At 39.5% G+C, this 18,038-nt stretch overlaps 1 protein-coding gene across 10 annotated transcripts in view; it reads left to right on the forward strand.

Moving 5' to 3' along the window:
- The window catches only part of DLC1 (DLC1 Rho GTPase activating protein), a 245,481-nt gene that overhangs the window by 212,902 nt on the left and 14,541 nt on the right, over positions 1–18,038 (forward strand). For all 10 annotated transcript variants that reach the window (XM_041402661.1, XM_041402662.1, XM_041402658.1 and 7 more), the window contains 3 exons: positions 7,456–7,527; positions 10,579–10,660; positions 17,242–17,305. In XM_041402661.1, coding sequence (XP_041258595.1) covers positions 7,456–7,527; positions 10,579–10,660; positions 17,242–17,305 — 218 coding nt within the window. The remainder of the gene's footprint in view (positions 1–7,455; positions 7,528–10,578; positions 10,661–17,241; positions 17,306–18,038) is intronic.

Raw genomic sequence — 18,038 nt, forward strand, 5'->3', positions numbered from 1 at the left:
ACATGGGGAATATCCTTTATTTCAGTAGCCCTTTATTAGATCCCGAAATGATGTTGGTTTGGTGCTTTTGAGAGCTAATCAGTTGTGCTTGGTCCTCTTGACAGACAGAAGCGCCTCTTTGCCAGCCAGGGCATTCTCTGGAGGTGGTGGTTGTGCCCTCTGACTTCCTGCCGTTCGGGCACTGTCCTTTCTTGTGCTCTGATGAAAACCTGGGTTTCTCCCCATGCTCAAAATAGTGAAACTGCCCCCATTTATTCCTGCAAAGGTTTCGTTGGGTTTTAGAGACCCACAGATCCACACTGGGAAACTGCTAGTTAAGTCCTCTGAAATTTATGGAGGCTCCCATTGATTTTAACAAGTGCTGGCTCAATCAACAAATGTTTTTTCTCTTTTTATGTTTTGAGCTGAAAAAGTTCTGAAGTGATTTTGATATGCTGAAGTCTGTGAAAAAGAGGTTCAAGTTAAATCATTAGATTTTGGTCCACAAAAGCAGTATTGTGCTTGCTGTGCTAGCAAGAGTAATTCTGAGCAATTAAAAAAAAGTACTATATTCTGTAATTTGGTATAGTTGGGAGGGAGGGAAAGTACATACAGCCAACATACACCTCTGTAAATATTTTGGAAAGCAGCTAGTTGTTTTGTTTTTTTTTTAAATTTAATTTTTTAATTTTTTATTTTTATTTGGATTTCATCAATAAGGAGATAAACAAACTTAAGTCCTATCAGTGGAAGTAAGGCATTTGCTTTTTTCAAAAGTTCTGCTGACCAAAAAAAAAGGGGGCGTTCAAGCTTCCTGCTTTTTTTTTCAGAGAAAACATCAATATATGATCTTAAACATCTGTTTCCTTACTTCTTCATCTGTTCCCACACAAATTCCAAACATACTCTGTTTCTTCTCCCAGTGTCCTGTGGTTTATACATAACATCAACTGCATAGTTACTGTCTTGCTTCAAGGCTCTGTAACTTGAAAAAGCCAGTCAGTCCCATGTTTAACCCAAAGCCAGCAGGAGACAACACAAAGAGACTATTTTTTTTAGTCATCATCATATAGTTGTGGAATATCTGAGTAACATTCATCATTGTTTCTAGGGGTTTTATGACTAGGAAGCAGTATATGTACTTAGTGTCATATATGGTTTGCCTTAAGAATTTGTGAGTCCCCCTCTCGCCATCCCTCTGAAAGTTTATAATAAGAGGCATTTTCTTAAAATTCACATGCATCCATACTGGCTCAAATTGATTGCTGAGGCAGGCAGCAGTAAGTGGAGGTCACAGCATGTATCGTGTGACTGTAGAAGGTAATTGAAGCACAGTGAAATAGAGGAGCACATCAAAAAAGGCAGCTGCAAATGCAAAATGTAAGTTGCACTTTAAAGGTGAAAGGAGAAAAGTTACTCTCTTGGGAATGTTGTTAGCTTTCACTTCAAAACCAGCAAGCTCATAATCAGTTCAAAAGCTGTGCTTTATATTCTCTTGATCTCACTGGTTCTTCCAGAAATGCATCCTTCATGGTCTGAATGTGTCAGACTGTTGTTATTCTACAACAGTTGTATATGATTAGATTGTTTTCCTAGAAGTAGAAGAAATTCCAAGTGTGTTAGAAATTTGGCAAGAGCTTTTAATGATATTTTGAGAATGCTGTAGTTTTTAGTGGTTGAACATTTATTGACAAACTTCCCAAGTTTGTGTTTGAGTGCATTATCCTCATAAAATACTATTCTTCACTAATTGTATTTTTGCTTTCTTTAGCCCTTGCTATGTACTGCTTTCTTAAAAGGTGTGGAGCACTAAGTTAATGATACTGCCTAAGGAATATTAAACTATATAAGTTTGAGAAAAAACAGACTTATGAGAAGGAATTTAATTATTTTCAAGCAACAGTCTCGTATCTTCAAAGTGAAAACCATCTGAGGCCCTGTACACATAACAGGCTTACTCTTAGGAAGTCAGTCATACTGTCCCAACTTTAAAGGGCTGCAGGCGTATGACATTACGCAGAGCTGATTTATCATTTTCAGTGCCTGGACTGCTCATTTGTAGACAGCTGCCACAGTGCAGTTATTTCCCCAGTTTGTCTCAGATTTCACATCTGTGTTCATGTATCTATACACTGAGTGGTTGGATAGTGTGATCAGGTCTAATGTTGGGACCACAATTCACATGTCAGGGATGCAATTCAAGCTCTAGGAAAAATAATTGCATGTACTTGGGCAGTGGAATTCTATCCAAAGAAGAGTATTTCTCACATATACCACAGCTGGTCTTAAAAAAAACGATCCTGAATGGTCTCAAGTTTCTTAAAATCTCAGGACAGTGCTTTTGAGCTGAACAAAAATTTTGCAAAGCACCAGAAGTTTCAGTGACATAATGTGTAGGGAGAGGTAATTTCTGATATAGACAGAAAAAGAGCCTGCCAGCCATTTGCAGCCATTAATCTGGACCATCAGTCCTGGATGGGGAAGAATTCTTTGTGCTCTCTGTGCTCCATGTGCTCCTCTGTGCCTTAGCAAACATGCAGATAGTTTATGGAGTTTTAGACATTAAAGTAAGGAGATAGTGTGTTCATCTCCAGCTTTCATGAAAATCTGGAATCATTCTCTGCACTGTGTGGGAGAGCCTCTCCTGCAAGCTAATTCAGGAAGATGATTTTGTATTCAATGTCTACAAGTTGCCTTTTTTTTTTCCTCTCTTCTGAAAGAAAAGTTAAATAGTGAATTTCAACTAGAATTACTTACTTAAAAATTAAGACCAAGATGCACTTAAGAAGCTCAAAAAAACCCAGTTGTTATGTATGACATTGAAGTGAACCTTCAGAAGTGAAGCCCAATTTTTTTTCTTAAGTTTGATTTTGACAGTGCTGATTTTGCCAGTCTCACAACAGATTTTTACAAGCTGCTCTCTTAACAGAGCCAAAAGGTGAGATGAGAACTGATGTGTGGAGGTGCTAATATGGTTGTAAAGGTGCCTGCGTTGAGGCAAGAGGAAACCATCTGCTTGGAAAACTGTTCATAAGATGTTTAGCACTTAGGTGAAAATTGAGTCAATGCATGACTGTACAAAGATACATCTGCTTTGCACCTTGTCCTGAAGACCCTGAAAGAGCTAGTGTTTAAATCGCATGTTATTTCATGGAAGCGACAAAGAAGAATGAAAGTAAATGTCTTAACTGGTCTGCTATGATTTTTTTTTTTCTGAAAGAATGTTATTGCAGCATCACTGTGTGTTTTTTCTTTTCTATGGAAGATAGGGTGTCATTAAACGTAAGACTGTAGACATTTTACAGTTCTCCCTTCTGCAACTGCAGTTTCAAACAAGGTGTTAATTGAGATATTTTTCCTCTGAAGGTCTAAACTTGCAAACTTACAAGGCCAGGAACCAAAATTAACCAAAGTTCAACAAAAAAGGAAGTTAGACTTTCCCATTGTCATTTACTACTCTGGGGAAGAACTGAGTACTCCTAATCCCTCTGGAAGTGGGTAAATAAGGACTAATGGTTCCCAGTCATACAAAAAAGGAACTCCTACCCTTGATTTCAGCATGGAGAATTGCTTTGTAAAACAGACTAACAAATAAAGCTGTTTCCAATAAAAATTTCCTGTTTCCTCTTTAACACATTTGCCTGTTGTTTGCTTACACGACACCAAGAATAAAGACTTCATTGTACTTTTTGGGATTTTGGGGGATTTGGGTGGGGTTTTTTTACTGTGTTTTGTTTTACTTTCTAAGAGGATTTTTTTGTTTGTTTGTTGGGTTTTTTTTTTTTTTGTTTTGTTTGTTTTTTGGGTTTTTTTTGTATCAGGACATTTAGAAATAATAGCACAATTTCTTTCTTGCCAGCAGTTTTTCATACAAGAACCTCCTGCTGCTGGGGGAGGGCACAGGATGCACGTCTGAAAAGCTCCACATACATTTCTTGCTTGGAATGTATACGGAATGGTAGTTTATTGTAAAGGTTTTAACTGGCAAGGATGTTTGATTCAGAAAGGAAGTGGCACTGCAGGGATGGAGTGGGAAGGAGAGAGTGAGTCCTTTGCCTGCAGCAGCTTATCAGTTCAGCTGCCAGGTCTTCATCAGAAATTGCTTTGCAAATTGTGGCTGAAGTAGGACTTTCCTAAAATAGGTTGGAAAGCAGTGTAGAGTTCCTCTGCAAGTTTCCTCCTCCCTGTGGCTATTAGCTGGCCCCAGCCAAGCAAATGCTGTGCTTGACAGCGAGTTCCTAGCTCAGATAATTATCTGCAACCTATGTCCCCTGGGATACTGAACAAAGGCTATTGAATGCTCTGTCCCTTCTAAATGTTTTTAGAAGTAGCTGGAAAGTCTGATTTTGGAAGACCTGTTCTTCTTTCTTTTGTCTCTTATTATCTTGATTGCCATTGATCAGGATGACAAGGACTTGCACATAAATATTCTCTTGTCCACTTGGACATGAAACTGGTAGCTAGCAAACCAAGAGTCCCGGGGCTAATGCTGCTGAGCTGGATGCTGAGATTTGGAAACTGTGGGAATGAGCTTCTTCCTCTAGGGTAGTTTAAATGATTTGGCCAGAACCTCAGGTTTAACCAGTGTGTATTATTCTCAAACACAGATTCCAGTTAAGCTGTGGTAATGAACTTTTTACCTAGACAAGCTCTCAGCTGTTTAAATTTGTATCTCTTATTGTGAGGAAGCTTGTTCAGTGTACTCAGCTTTCTGTACAGCTTATTCAGTGTACCTTGGGCTGGATTCTCCCTCTCACTATATTTTGATCTGCCTGAATTTCACACACATACACAGTTTTGTTCATACTCTGGCTCATCAGTAGCCAACAAGGCTGAGATAGGAAAGCTGGATTAAAAAATTACCTTTCCCTTTGCCCGGTCACACCACATAGAAGTACAGTCTAGGAGGAATCCTGGGTTTGGCCAACCTGAGTTGAATAAAAGGAGATACTCTTTTAGGTCCCACCTGCACTCTGTCACCAGTACCCACCATGTCCCTCTCTTAACCATGCTGTGTGTGGGTGGAGATGAGATGAAGAGAGCCCTGCCCTCGGGGCACTCCCTGGCCCCTTATTCAGGATGGTACTCCAAACCCTTCACCCTTCCAAGGGCTTGCAACAGGACTTGCAACCCTTTGCCCTCCCAGGACATGCAGCAAGACTTGGCAACTTGCCCTGTGAAAATGGGGCAAATATGGCTTGTAAACACTTAGCAATGTCTTGTACCCAGCCCTAGGCATTTACATGGCCTAATCGATGGACAGGTGTTTTATTGTTCTCTGCAGTTCTTGTGGACAGATAGGAAAAACTCAGGTGTTTGATTGCCTAAATGTCTTGGGGGATTCACAAAGGTATTTTGAAAGCAAATATGCTCTGAAAATCCCAAAAGCATGTGACAGCTGGGTGCCCATAAAATGTAACTTGGACATCCCTGGCACATTTGCAGAAAAGATACGCAAAGCCTCTGTAGAGAATGGTGAAAGAAGTCCAGTGAATGCATATTCATAATTTCATAGCTCTAGAAATAATTTGCAGGTCATTCACCTGGGGTGCTCAGTAAAGGACCTGTGAACAAATATTTAAACACATTGAAGAGTGCCTGTAGTAGTAAGGAATCTGACACTTTTTTCAACTGCACTGCAAGCATCTCCCTGCATTTTTTGCCAAGTGCTTGTTATCTAGGATAATTCTTTTCTTGGATTTCAATCAAGAAAAATTCTCATTCAATCCAGACACTTCTGCAGAATGTGACTTATAAGATACTGCATTTTATTTTAAGTAGTCTTAAAAATTAGTTGCAGATTTTTTGCTTTCCTACTTTAATTGCTTCTGAAGTATTAATCTATCGTCTTGTTTGTTCTTGCTTTAGCCATACAAGTTTCAAATATATTTTTTTTCTTCTTTATTGAATTTCCCACACATTTCTTTAGCATACTGAAATTGAAATACTACTTTAAAAAAAACTTTGTAATAGTTTGCAATTGGAATTGAAGAATGCCTTTTCTTAATCAGTAGCTAAGTCAATATGTCTGTACGTGCTTGTTCTCATGTGGTGCCATAACCCAAAGGTGAAGCAAACACAAGTTGCACAAATGCCTGCTTGTCCTGACTTCAACAGGAGTGGATTTTTAGATGTTTATTTATCTGGAATGTTGTGTTTTGGCTCACCTTAACCCCTTGGTTTGGATATGTGTCTTAGCAAAGTAGTCTGGCGAAGCACAAATATTTTAACACTATTGTAGCAATTTGGAAAGTGAGAGTAGGGTTGCCATCATTTCGGAGACAATAAGACGCCTGCCATTTAATCCAATTTTGTGTACCTGTATCTCACTGGGAATATTTCTTAGTGTGACAAAATCTTGTGATATTTTACTTGCATTGTGTTTGGCTTTTCGATGCCCCGTATGCAGTAACCTCTATTTGGAGCAATTCTGAGCGGGCCCCTTTGTGCATGGTTTCTGCAGCAGGTAGCCATAGTATCCTCTCCAAGTAGGTGGCAAAATTGTGTACTGAGTTGTGCATAATGAAGCTTTTGTTTCCTGGTCCATCAGGAACAGTGAATATAATGAAAGCCAGACAAACTTTAATACTTTCTGATTTCTCATTGTTTGTTTGACCTGTTCTAAGCAGGGAGCTAAATTCCCAGTAGCATTTTATTGAATTTTTTGAAGAACATAATTAGCCCAATCCATTTCTTCAACTCTTGGAGAATACTCTAGGTACCTTTTATATTTTTCCTAGTTTGAGCTAATAGGATAACATACTCTTTATCTCTACTTATATTAAGTAGCAGATGAATTTATGTGTGATTTATTCACAGACTAATGCTCCTTTCTTTCTGTGTAACATATATATGTGTGTGAATAATTTCATTCTGTGGCATGCTGTTTTGGGCAGTGTGAGGGAAACCTTCCTTCAATACACCAAGTAACTCATAAATACTTCGTGGACTTCCAATGACACTAGGTTCTTGTTGGGTAGTAAATATGTGCTTGAATAAGCTGCAGTACAGTGTGTCAGTTGTTCTTGGACTCTGTCAGTACTATCTACAAGGTGTTAAAGTGCACAGTAATGCGAGCTCTGCAAGGAATTTCTGTCAAGACAAAGTAGTTGTGCCAAGAGGACCATAAGATTTGCTGAACAAACACTGCTCATGTTGATTGCAGATTGTTTTTTCTAGTGTTAACAAATACTGTACAGGATAATCCATAACTGCTGCAGTTTTCATTAGTGCTCTTACTATTGAAATGATGAGCTGTTGATAAATACCAGCTGAGTGTTAGTGACTTTCTAGAATCTAAGATATGTTTGATAGTGAGAGGAAAAGCAAACTGGGATAAGCAAATGTATGTCTCACTTCAAAGTTTCTGGAAACCTTTGTGCTTATTTTGCAGTAGGGATAGCACAAGTGGTGGAGAGGAAGCTTTTTGTCTGCAGATCACTAATCAGGGCGTGATTTGTTTCTGTCCTCTTTCAGAAATCGAGGCCAAGGAAGCTTGTGACTGGCTGCGGGCTGCTGGGTTCCCACAGTATGCGCAGCTTTATGAAGGTAGGCACCTGAACTCAATCCTCCCCCAGCAACTTTTGGACAATCAGATGTAATATTCACCAGGAAATGAGATTCAGGGACACCACTGACATTCCAGTCCATAAGATGAGTTCTAGGGACTGGGCTGCTCTCTGCCATCCACCACACACATAGATGTACCAAACCCAATGAGCCTCTGAACCATGCAGGAGTTGTTTCAGGTTTCTGTTTTAGTCTCAATCTTCTAAACATCATCATAGAACAAACGTAAAGGTTAGTACTGCAAAGTGTTCCCTCTGGTTAAAACAGAAAGGAGCAGTCAGCTGTTGCGGTGTGAGTCAGCCACTGCTTCCAGTCTTGGAAAAATACAAAAGCTGTGCACAGCTCCACTGGCCAGCTCTCCTAATGGAACAGTAGTAGGAAATTCTGCATATGCATGGGTATGTCTGTATGCCTCATGATTCCCAAGTCCTGCGTGTTTATTCAGAATGGTTTGGGTTGGAATTAGACATAGGCTTACTATGAAGGGAAAAAGAACATACAAGCTGTGGTTGTGCAGATGCTCCTCAGAGGAGTGGCTGCCTCCTGCAGTCACTTGTCCTTCTCTGGCATGCATTTGTGTGTCTGCTTTTACAAGGTTTTGCTCAATGAGAACTGTTTTCTTCATTGCCTCTCCAATCTACTAGAAACCTGCAGGTTTGGCATACAGTTCTTACACTCTGATGCAGAGTAGCATATAGAAGTTTGTTTTAAAGTGTGACATGCTTTTTGTATATCTATATTATTGTTCAGAATTTGCCCCCACACCACTTAAAATTACTTTCATTGCCATGAAATTATGCACTCTTTACTGCCTCTTCATTTTTACGAAGCAAACTCCAGCTGCTGCTTCTAAGAACGAACATAGAAAGTTCATTATTACAGTGAATAACTGCTGAAAATTACAGCAAATGCTGAGCTGACCTTCTTGAAAATTGATCTTGTTTAGCTTTGATTTGCAGCTGCAATTGCAATATGAGATGATAATAGCACTTTCAAAAGCTGCACTTGGCAAAACTTTTCTTTGCCTGTTCAGAAATTAAATTTCCTTTTATTTTTTTCTTTTTTTCTTTCCTTCTTTTTTTTTCTGTGCTAATGGAGATGCCAAGATTTTCTTGGGATATGGAGCTGGAACTGTACTTTCAGTCTTTGTTACAACTGAGACAAAACTCTCAGCTGAATATGTGGGCTTGTGGGTTTCTTATAATACTGAGACATAAATCCCCTAATAAATTACTTGCATTCAGAAAATGGGTCCTAGCTGTGCAGGACCATTGCCCTACCTAGAGATTCTAAACTTACATGAAATTTCTATTGTAACAGCCTGTCCTGCCTAACATCAAAAGGACCACAGAGGTGAGAGAGAAGCAGTGGGAGCAAGGCCAGTCCTACCCATTGAAAGGACAGCTGTCCTTACTGAAAAACAATATACCATTGTCCTTTGCAAGCCCCCCTAGCAGCAGCAACAACAAAGCCTGCAATAGCATAGATTAAGCATTAAAAAAAGGGTCTTATGCAGACTATCAGCTTCTTTCAAGTCACCTCTCTCACTTAAGTTCTCACACGTTCTCATGTGGACATTTTAAGATACGACTTTCCCAGTGGAAAAACTTATATTAGCACTGCTGAAAAATACGGGTTGGATGTGCTCTTTACTTGCACTTTCTGCTTAAAACAGTGAAGGGGAGGCCTGTGAATCAATTTGGTATAGTACAAGAGTTCTGAGAAGTTGCCTATATGGAGTGTTCCCATACAGTGTACATTTAATAGAGGAGATTAATCAGTGAACCTTTGCCATTTGCTTTGCTAAAACTGCAATTTTCTGTAGAAAATACAGAATTTCTAGCATTTTGCAGAATATATCATAATTTGTATTCCTGAGGCAGTTGTGGAAGCTGTGGATACTCTGTCCCTGAAAGTGTTCAAGGCAAGGTTGGGTGGATCTTAGAAAAACCTGATCTAGTGGAAGGTGTCCCTCTCCTTAGCAGGAACTAGATGAATTTTAAGGTCCTTCCAACCCAAACCATTCTATGATGCTATGAAAATGAGGACATAGAATTCATTTCTGTTGTTATAGAAAATGAATTAACTTCATAAAATTCAGAGTTCATTTTCTGTTAGTATAGAAAATGCCTTTGTAGAAATTAATATCAGTCTTAATTCTTTTTCTCATTTCAGTTCATTCTTCCCAGTCTATAGAAATTAAAAAATTCATAGACAATTACTTGGATCAGGAAAATTGTGTCCAACTGCAGCAGTCTGCTCATAGATTGACCTTGTATTTCTGTGTGCCCTGAAGAACCAGCAGCTTTGGGTGGGAGTTTTAGCTGTGCAAGGAATGCCAGATCAGGACCTGTATGACAGTCAGGAATCTGTGGAGTACAGTAAATGATATATATGTGTTTGCTGCTTCAGAGCTGTAGTAAATTTTCAGCTCTCAGCCAGCATTGTTTCCTCCCCCTCACTCTCCCAGTTGTTTGCCTAAATAATCTCCTAAGGAAAGGAGGCAGTATGGTCTCCACGCAGCTTGGCTTGCTTTCATTTCAAGCCATATCTCATTAATGAAACAGTGTCAAACTTAAATAGCTTGATTAACAGCTAAGGAGATTCAAGGCTTTTTTTCATTTTTTCACAGAGTTTTGACATTTACTGGCCTTTTTTCTTTAACATGAGATATTAGTTTTTGATGGAGATTGCATATTTATTTTAAATAAAGGTAGCATGAATTAGTTTACACTTCTGATGTCTGGTAGGGAAACTTGCATTTGCCTTTTCCCATCTCCCTTTGTTTCATCTCTGCTTTAATAATTTTTCCTCTATTCTGTGTATGAACTCTCAGTTATCAAGGCTGCATGTCAAAAATTTGTAGATTAAAAGGAAGCACCTCTGGCATTTGAGGTGATAGCATGTGTTTACCTAAGCACCAATCACTGGCATCTTGATGAGCTCAGCTGCAGGCAGCTGGTTGTTTGAAATAATGCATCACTGGGAGTAAGCCTCACTTTGATTTTTGATCTGTTTCTTTTCCTGCAGATCTCCTTTTTCCAATTGACATTGCTCTAGTCAAGCGAGAGCATGACTTTCTGGACAGAGATGCTATTGAGGCGTTATGCAGGTAGGTGAATAAAAATCACACTGCAGTTTGAAACAAATCCCTTCCTATGTAATAGAAAGTACCTGGGAAGAGCACAACAAAAAAAGCACACAAAAGTATGTGGTTTTCATTAAAATACTTTATTGGGTTAAGTAAAGTTTGGGTATCTTATTTAAAAGAAAATTGGAAGGAGAGTGGCAGGAATCTTCGTGAAAGGGATTTTATAGGCATATTTTTTTCTTATTCCTCTTTGTTTGCTTTCTTTCCTAATTCCCAAGTTAGGCATGTGAAAGCAGAACAGTGCTGGCTATAGCCATCAGCACGCACAACTGCAGTACCAATTCCCACACAGCAACTGGGTTTTGGAAGCAGTATCAGCAAAGCAATGCTGGTGCACTCCATCAGTCTCCTTTCTTACCTTGGTGGACAGCTGTGTATACAAACAAAATGCTGGGTGTATAAACAAAGTGCTCTATATGCAAACCCTCATGCTGGCCTCAGTGCATCACCCTGTAACCTGGGTATGGCTGAAAAGGATAATGTAAGGGATTCTGTTAGTTTATCACTACTCCAAAGATGGGTCTGCCCTCAGCCACGCGCTCACATTAACTCATCTTTGTTGTTTGTGGGCTCCTTCCACAAACCTGTTCAACTGGCTCTCCCCACAGAAAGGGTCTTGATAGTCCTTTTCCGGGTTAGTAAATTAAATCAGTCAGAAACCATAATGAAGTTCACAGTAGGTGTGAAGAATGGGGCAGGACCCCACAGCCAGCTGTAGAAGGAGGAGAAGGGATAGGTAGAGAAAAAGAGGGAGCAAGACTTGCTGGTGTGTGGCAGGGTGTTTTTTACAGAGCTATGGCCTCAGCGTTACCAGTTTGGTCATAAAAGCAATCACAATGGCCCCATCTGGCATCATCTAACATTAATCCATCCATCAGTTACCTCCTCCAGTGCGAGTCCACAATCTTAAATGGCAAAAGAAAAAAAGCTTTAACTTTTCATATCTCCTCTTACCTAGAAATAAGTGCAGTTTTATGGCTCTGTCCTTCAGTGTGGCAGCTTTCCAAACTGCATGCAAAATGAATGCATGCACGGTGTGTGGAACTCTAAATGTCAGTAATTCTAATGAATTACAAAACCCTTTTAAGAACAGCTTTAAGTTTATAGTGTTCTCATGCCATCACTGCCATACTTGGAAGGGAAAGAGAGGGACTGGAATTTAAAGTTGTTCAGAAATATTTACAGGATTTTCAAACTAAGAAAACAGATTTGTTGTCCAGTCATTAGGAGGGGAAAAAATCTCATTAATGTTAAATTCATGCAAGATGTGCCTTACTCATATGTAGAACACCTATTCCATCAGTATTTAAATATGATGCATTGGTCTACTTATTTGTGTGCTCTGGAACTTGTGAAGTCATTGAACAGAAAGTACAGCAATGCAAATAAATGCCGATTCCCAGAAGCATGGTCTTCCCTCGCCATGAAAACAAAATACAGTCAGGCCAGCATATTTTGATTTTGGTGCTCTCCTCCGAGAATACTTTTTGACCTGGGATTAATTAATTATACAGGGGAAAAAACGTAGTGGATTGTTTCTCACTGATGAAAATAGCAACATGCACTCTGTATCGCTGTGAGACAAAGATTTTAAAGGTTGAACTGTATCATTCTGAAGCCTGTGGCTTACACATCAGAAATATCTTGTACAAAATAACTTTAAAACTGACGCTGAAGTATATCCAGAATCATTCAGATACCACCTCAAAATAAAATTGAAGTAATTCAGTTAACCATCTCTGATGTTTCACTTTGGCCTTTTACCGTGTGTGTTAACCAAAAGCAGTACATTGTCACAACATTTCCACCTTTTGATTTTTTTTTCCACACCTCTGTGTTTAATTTTGCAAAGCTCATTAAAAACTGTGGAGAAGCACAGAGTTTGGAATGCTGCCTTTCTGCCTGCAGTCTGGGTTTATTTTGACTCATGCCACAGTGTGTAAACAGTAAAGGGATTTACTCAGTAAAGGCTTTGAGCAGTTTCACAACCTTAAGTCTATAGCTGTTTCTTGACTGAAAATCAGAATACTTTGGGAATTATTTGCACTTTCAGCACAGAGCTAAGTGAACATTGTACACAGTGGATGGTAACAAAATAGTAAGAGGTCTGTGCTGAGAATCTGCTTTTCTGTGTAACAGACAGTGTTTCCCAGAAGTTCTAATTACCTTGTTGTGATAACTGTATGTGAAAGAATTGTTTTAAAAAGACTGTAGAAATCACAGTGGCAGGGATTTCTTTTTTAAGTTTGAAGCATTTTAAATGTAAGAGTGATGGCCATATTTTAATTTTCTTGGATGCTTTCTTTAGTGACTGTGCGAACCAATGCTGACCTTGGTTTCATAAAACTTTGTGATTAATGACTGGGAATTTATCTCCAGTGGATAACTGGATGCATCATGTGCTGATGAAACTAAGTACTGAAACATGCTTATCCTAGAGGCTGTTGCTAAGTACAAAATACAGAGCAAGCAATGATGGAAATCCTTTTAAACCTCCTTATGCATGGCTAGGAATCTGTTTCACTATATATGCAAGAAGTTTCTTAAATCTTTTATCATCAGGGCTTCTCATCCAAGAAAGTGGATGTAATGTATTCACTGTTTGTATCATTTAGTCTGTGGAGAGCTGGCCTCCTTTGCAGAGGAACATGCAGACAAAGCCCAGGAGCCAGAGTAGAGGCAGTCCACTGAGACAAGAAGGCTCTTGTATGACAGTTAATTATATGTATAATGGAACTGGACTTTGCTCTATCAGTGGAATTACGGATTTAAGTCCATCAAGAGAATATTTTAAACTTTAAAGCTAGAACACACAGTTCCTCAAATTCAAAATTGTAATTTATAATACATAAATCCAATATTCTGCTTTGCTACTACTTTATTTGGGTGCAGGGGGTGAGAACTTCTGTTAATGAGAACATAATTAATTGCCTGGTGTTATACCAAACATAGAACTGACTAGTACCTAGTTTAAAAAAGACTTCACGTCATAAACCCACATAGTGAGTTTTTCATAGTGAGTGTTTTGTTCAGGCTGCCTCTCTTAAAAGAAGTTCAAGCTAAACTAGTTTGGCCATTTCTGAGAAGACTACTAAAAATTCATCATTTGCTCGTTTCTGGGAGAAGCTTTGGGTGCATGCAGGTTCAGGCTGTGTAATGGCCACTCAGGGCTGATATGGGCTGATTTGGGGTCTAGGACAGAGAGGCAGGTCCTGCTGCCTTGATCACCCTCAGGAGGAAGGGATTTGCAGAGTTGGGGTGAAAGAGAATGAGAACCGAGGTAGGAGTCCATGGAGAGTGAGGAAAAGTGTTGTCTTGGAGACAGAATGCTCCATGGGAGTAAGATAACATCTGGATGTGAAGATGTATAGAGATGGCTGACTCAAAGACATAATTTCTCTAAATTATGGGAAAGAATATTATCTAGTCATCCAGACAGTCTTCTAGAGAGTGGCCAGGGTAGGAGGCATAGTCAGAACGGAGCCTGAGCCAGCCAGGCTGTAACTGCTGTCTGCAGCAATCCTGCCCCGTCCCTCTGTCTCCCATCTGGTCTTCAGGAAGGTGTCACTGAGACAGGTTTGGGCAGAAAAAGACAGACCCAAAGAATGAGGAGGTCTGCCGACTGTCAGTAAGGAAATGATAAGTGAACTTATACCTGGGAGTGGAGTTAACAAAGGAGAAGGTCCAGACCCAGAAGAGAAAACTGTGGTTTATTAACTGGCATCAATTTGATGAGAAGATCTGTAGAAAATGGATATGTGCTTATAGGCTTAAAAAGTATTGCAAAATGTATGTGAAGGTTAATGACAGTTGTATAGGTAAATCTTATCCTGACAAACCAAACTTTAAGCTCAGATTTTAAGATTTTAAGATGTTTGGAAGGCAGTTTTGCATATTGTACTGTATTTTCAGTGGTGTGTAGTTCAAGGACCTCGGCACTCCTGAATTTGAGCAGAAGTTGAAGCAGGATGTGTGATGTATGTAATGGCAGTTGCAAACCTGATGTAATTGTTGCAGGCCATTTAAATTTTAAAAGGGAAACTGGTTTTGAGATGCATCCATGTCAAATACATAACAGAGACTTTATTTGCCTCACTGCTATTGAATTTAACCTCACTCATTGGGAGTTACCTTATCTTGCCTTTATACTAATTTTTGTGAGGTGTGTGCCAGGATTTTTTTTTTAAATACCCTTTGTGAAAATAAAGGTCTTTGCTCTGCCCTTTTCCATCTATTTCAGTGGTTTTAGTTGAGTAGGAGAGAAGTCTGGGGATGTAATCTTTGTGAAATCAGAGATTGTCTTTATTAGTGGTCAGACAGGCTGGAGCTAGATAAAGCCTGATCCAGGGATTCAGTGGTAACTTCTCTCTGCATAAGTCAAAGGTTGCAACACTGTGAAATTTGTAAATTATTACACAATATAGAACTGAAACCAGTTTAATATTTCCTGGTCTTGAGGTCCAGGACTTTGAGAGGAGAATGTGTTTATAGCAGAGAGGGAGGCAGCTTTCTGATTCTTGTGTGGCCTCTTAAAAAAAAACCAAACAGTTTTGTGTCTAGCATGTAGATGGGACATTCACCCTTCACCCGCACCATAAATACAATTCCTCTGAAATCACTGGACTTGTGCATGTACCCAGCAGCTGTAGCCTGCAGGACTGAGCCTTTTGCCTTCCAAATTCAGAGCAAAGATGAAATCTGGATAAAAAAGAGAGATCTGGATAACTTTTCTAACCTGCCACTGCCCTGCTATTTGACCCATGGCAATTCTTCCTGTTTCTCTTCTTCTCTGCTGTGTTGTGGCTGGGTCTAATTATAGATCAAACTGCCTTTTCTTTTTTGCTTCATGACCTGCAGCGAAAGCATCAGTAGCAGCTTTCCCATTTTCTTTGATGGCTTCAGGATCAAGCCCTGTGTAAATACCATCTGCAGCCAATCCTGTGCATAAAAGGCAAGGGAAAAGAGAAGAAACTAGTAATTCTCCCTGTGCACACATTTTCTACATCCAAGTACAAGTTTCATGAATCTGAGAAAATTCATTTGAAGCAATAGGCATGTCAGCATTTCTTTTCTTTTTTAGTTTTTCAAAACTGCAGATACAGGCTCTTCTTTGCCTTTCGCTCAAGTGAATTTGTATGTGAAAATTACACAACTTCCTTTGGAATGAATTAGGCTTTTTAAAGCTCAGCTTTTCTTCTGTTGAATTTGGGCTGTGGTCCAGTTTGATGAAAGGGGCAGTCCTACTCCTGTGCCTCCTCCTTCCACACACTACTCTTCATGCAGCTCAGGGATACTGACCCAGAGGAACTTTAACTCCAAGAAATATTGAAAGATTGGTTTTCAGCTCAGTTAGTTTCCTCATCCAACCCACACTACAGCATCATGGGCAGAGGTATTGACACAGGACTAAACTATCACCTCCATGAAGTTGCTGCTTCAGTTTTTCTGCTTTCTGCATTGTGCCCAGCCTGTTTCTTCCCTTTGCCTTGCCATAGCACTGGCAGTTCTCTAACCACACTTTGCCAGTACAGATTTTAGTTGAACCATGTCCTTGGAACAGTTCTTGGGAAGGCAAGGACGTGGAGAAGGGCAGGAGACCCTGGCAGCCTGCACTTAGCTGAGCCTAAGCTGCCTTGGAGCTGTGTCACAAACAGCACCGGATTTTGCTGTGTTTTAAGTTGCCTGTGCTCAGTCCTGCACTCTGAGTGACTGGGGAAGAGAGGAGAAGAAAGATAATTTTTTTATTGTTTTAGGGATACCTAGGAGATGACCAGATGAGCTCACTGAGGAATAGAAGAATGCTCATATGTATTCATACAGTACTTCAAGATATGTATTCAGACTGCTGTCACATTTTACAAAGAGGCTGCTGCAGCAATTTATTTTTGTTTAAATGGCAGTCCTTCCAAAAAATATTTTTATATATGAAAGAAACTTTCAGTTTAGGAAGAAAAAATTGGGTCTGTGTTCTGGTTGAGCTTCTTCTTTAAAAAGACGAGTGGTCTTGTCCCAGGACTGTATTGAATATAATAATTGTTCAAAAGCAAAATAGACATCTAGTAAGTGGAAAATAAGTTTTCATCTGGGAAGTTTCAGCTTATAAAGTACAATTTTAAAGCAGCATGCTTTTTTAATATAGTCACATGTTTGCAGTGTCAAACTGGAAGACTTTTCTGTTACTTTTAGTCTGTCAAGGTTGAGTGTTTCAGGGTTCAGATGTCTGCTATTTAGAACAAATGTAGTGATTACAATTTGTAGGATGTGATGTACTTCTCAATTTAGTCCAAGTTTCCATTACCTTCTCTTTACTTTGGTTCAGGTAATTGTGGCAAATGGTCATCCTTCTCTCCCTCTGAAGTTAGAGTACAGCCAAATGTAGTGGGTTAATAGTTAAGTAAATTAGGACTCTAATTGAAACTCTGCTTGTGGCTATTTGTATGCAGAGCAGTTTGGGGACAGCCTTCACAAAAGCTTTGAACTGGAATAGCCTATGTCAAAACATTGGAGTATTTTCTTAATATGGTTTCCTTTGCTCTTTGCAGGCGCTTAAATACTTTAAACAAATGTGCAGTGATGAAGCTAGAAATTAGTCCCCACAGGAAAAGGGTAAGTTCATTTAATTCTTCTGTTACAGCATTATGTGTTAATAAAACTGAAAAAAAAAAAAAAAAAACCAAAAAAAAACATCTAGCAGATTGTTTAGCTTTGGTTTATGATTACACCTGAGTAGAACCTGGCAAGGACACAGAAAAAAAAAATCTGCTTACATCTCTTTTTATGTTCGCACTGAGTGAAAAGTGCAAGGCTTGGCAGTGGGTAAAGTTTGTCTAGCAAACTTTTCCCTGGGATGCAGCTTCCAGTGTGAAAGGCCCTGTACTTCTCTGCCAGTGAGGTTGTTGGTGTTGATGCCTACTGCCTGCACTCAGGCAGGCTTTTATAGAGTAGGCTTGATGGCCCCAGTGAGCTGACCTTTATGTTAGGACCACCATCTTGGACATCATCTTCGGTTTTGGTTCTCTGCCATCATGTTAGAGTTGTATTATTTTATTATGATGTAGACAGGATCAGTTAGACTGTGCTTGGTCTGCAAAGGAGAGGATTAGGCACATTGCTGCCTTTCCAGTATATTTTCAGAATACAACAGCTACCTTTTCAGAAAGTTTACATGTCTCCAGGGAGCTGAGCAGGAATTAAGTGTTTCCTGAATCTTCAGGATTCCTGTGGAGAAGGGTGAGAAATAAGAGAGCATCTACTGTAATTTCAGTAAGGTAGTGCCGAATTGCTAATAAGGTACCACTCAATAGCTGTCTTAAAACTATGTGTGTGTCCTAGGAGGGAT

The sequence above is a fragment of the Onychostruthus taczanowskii genome, unplaced genomic scaffold (assembly GCF_017590055.1).
Source record: "Onychostruthus taczanowskii isolate IOZ18803 unplaced genomic scaffold, ASM1759005v1 scaffold2, whole genome shotgun sequence".
NCBI classification, from domain to species: Eukaryota; Metazoa; Chordata; class Aves; order Passeriformes; family Passeridae; genus Onychostruthus; species Onychostruthus taczanowskii.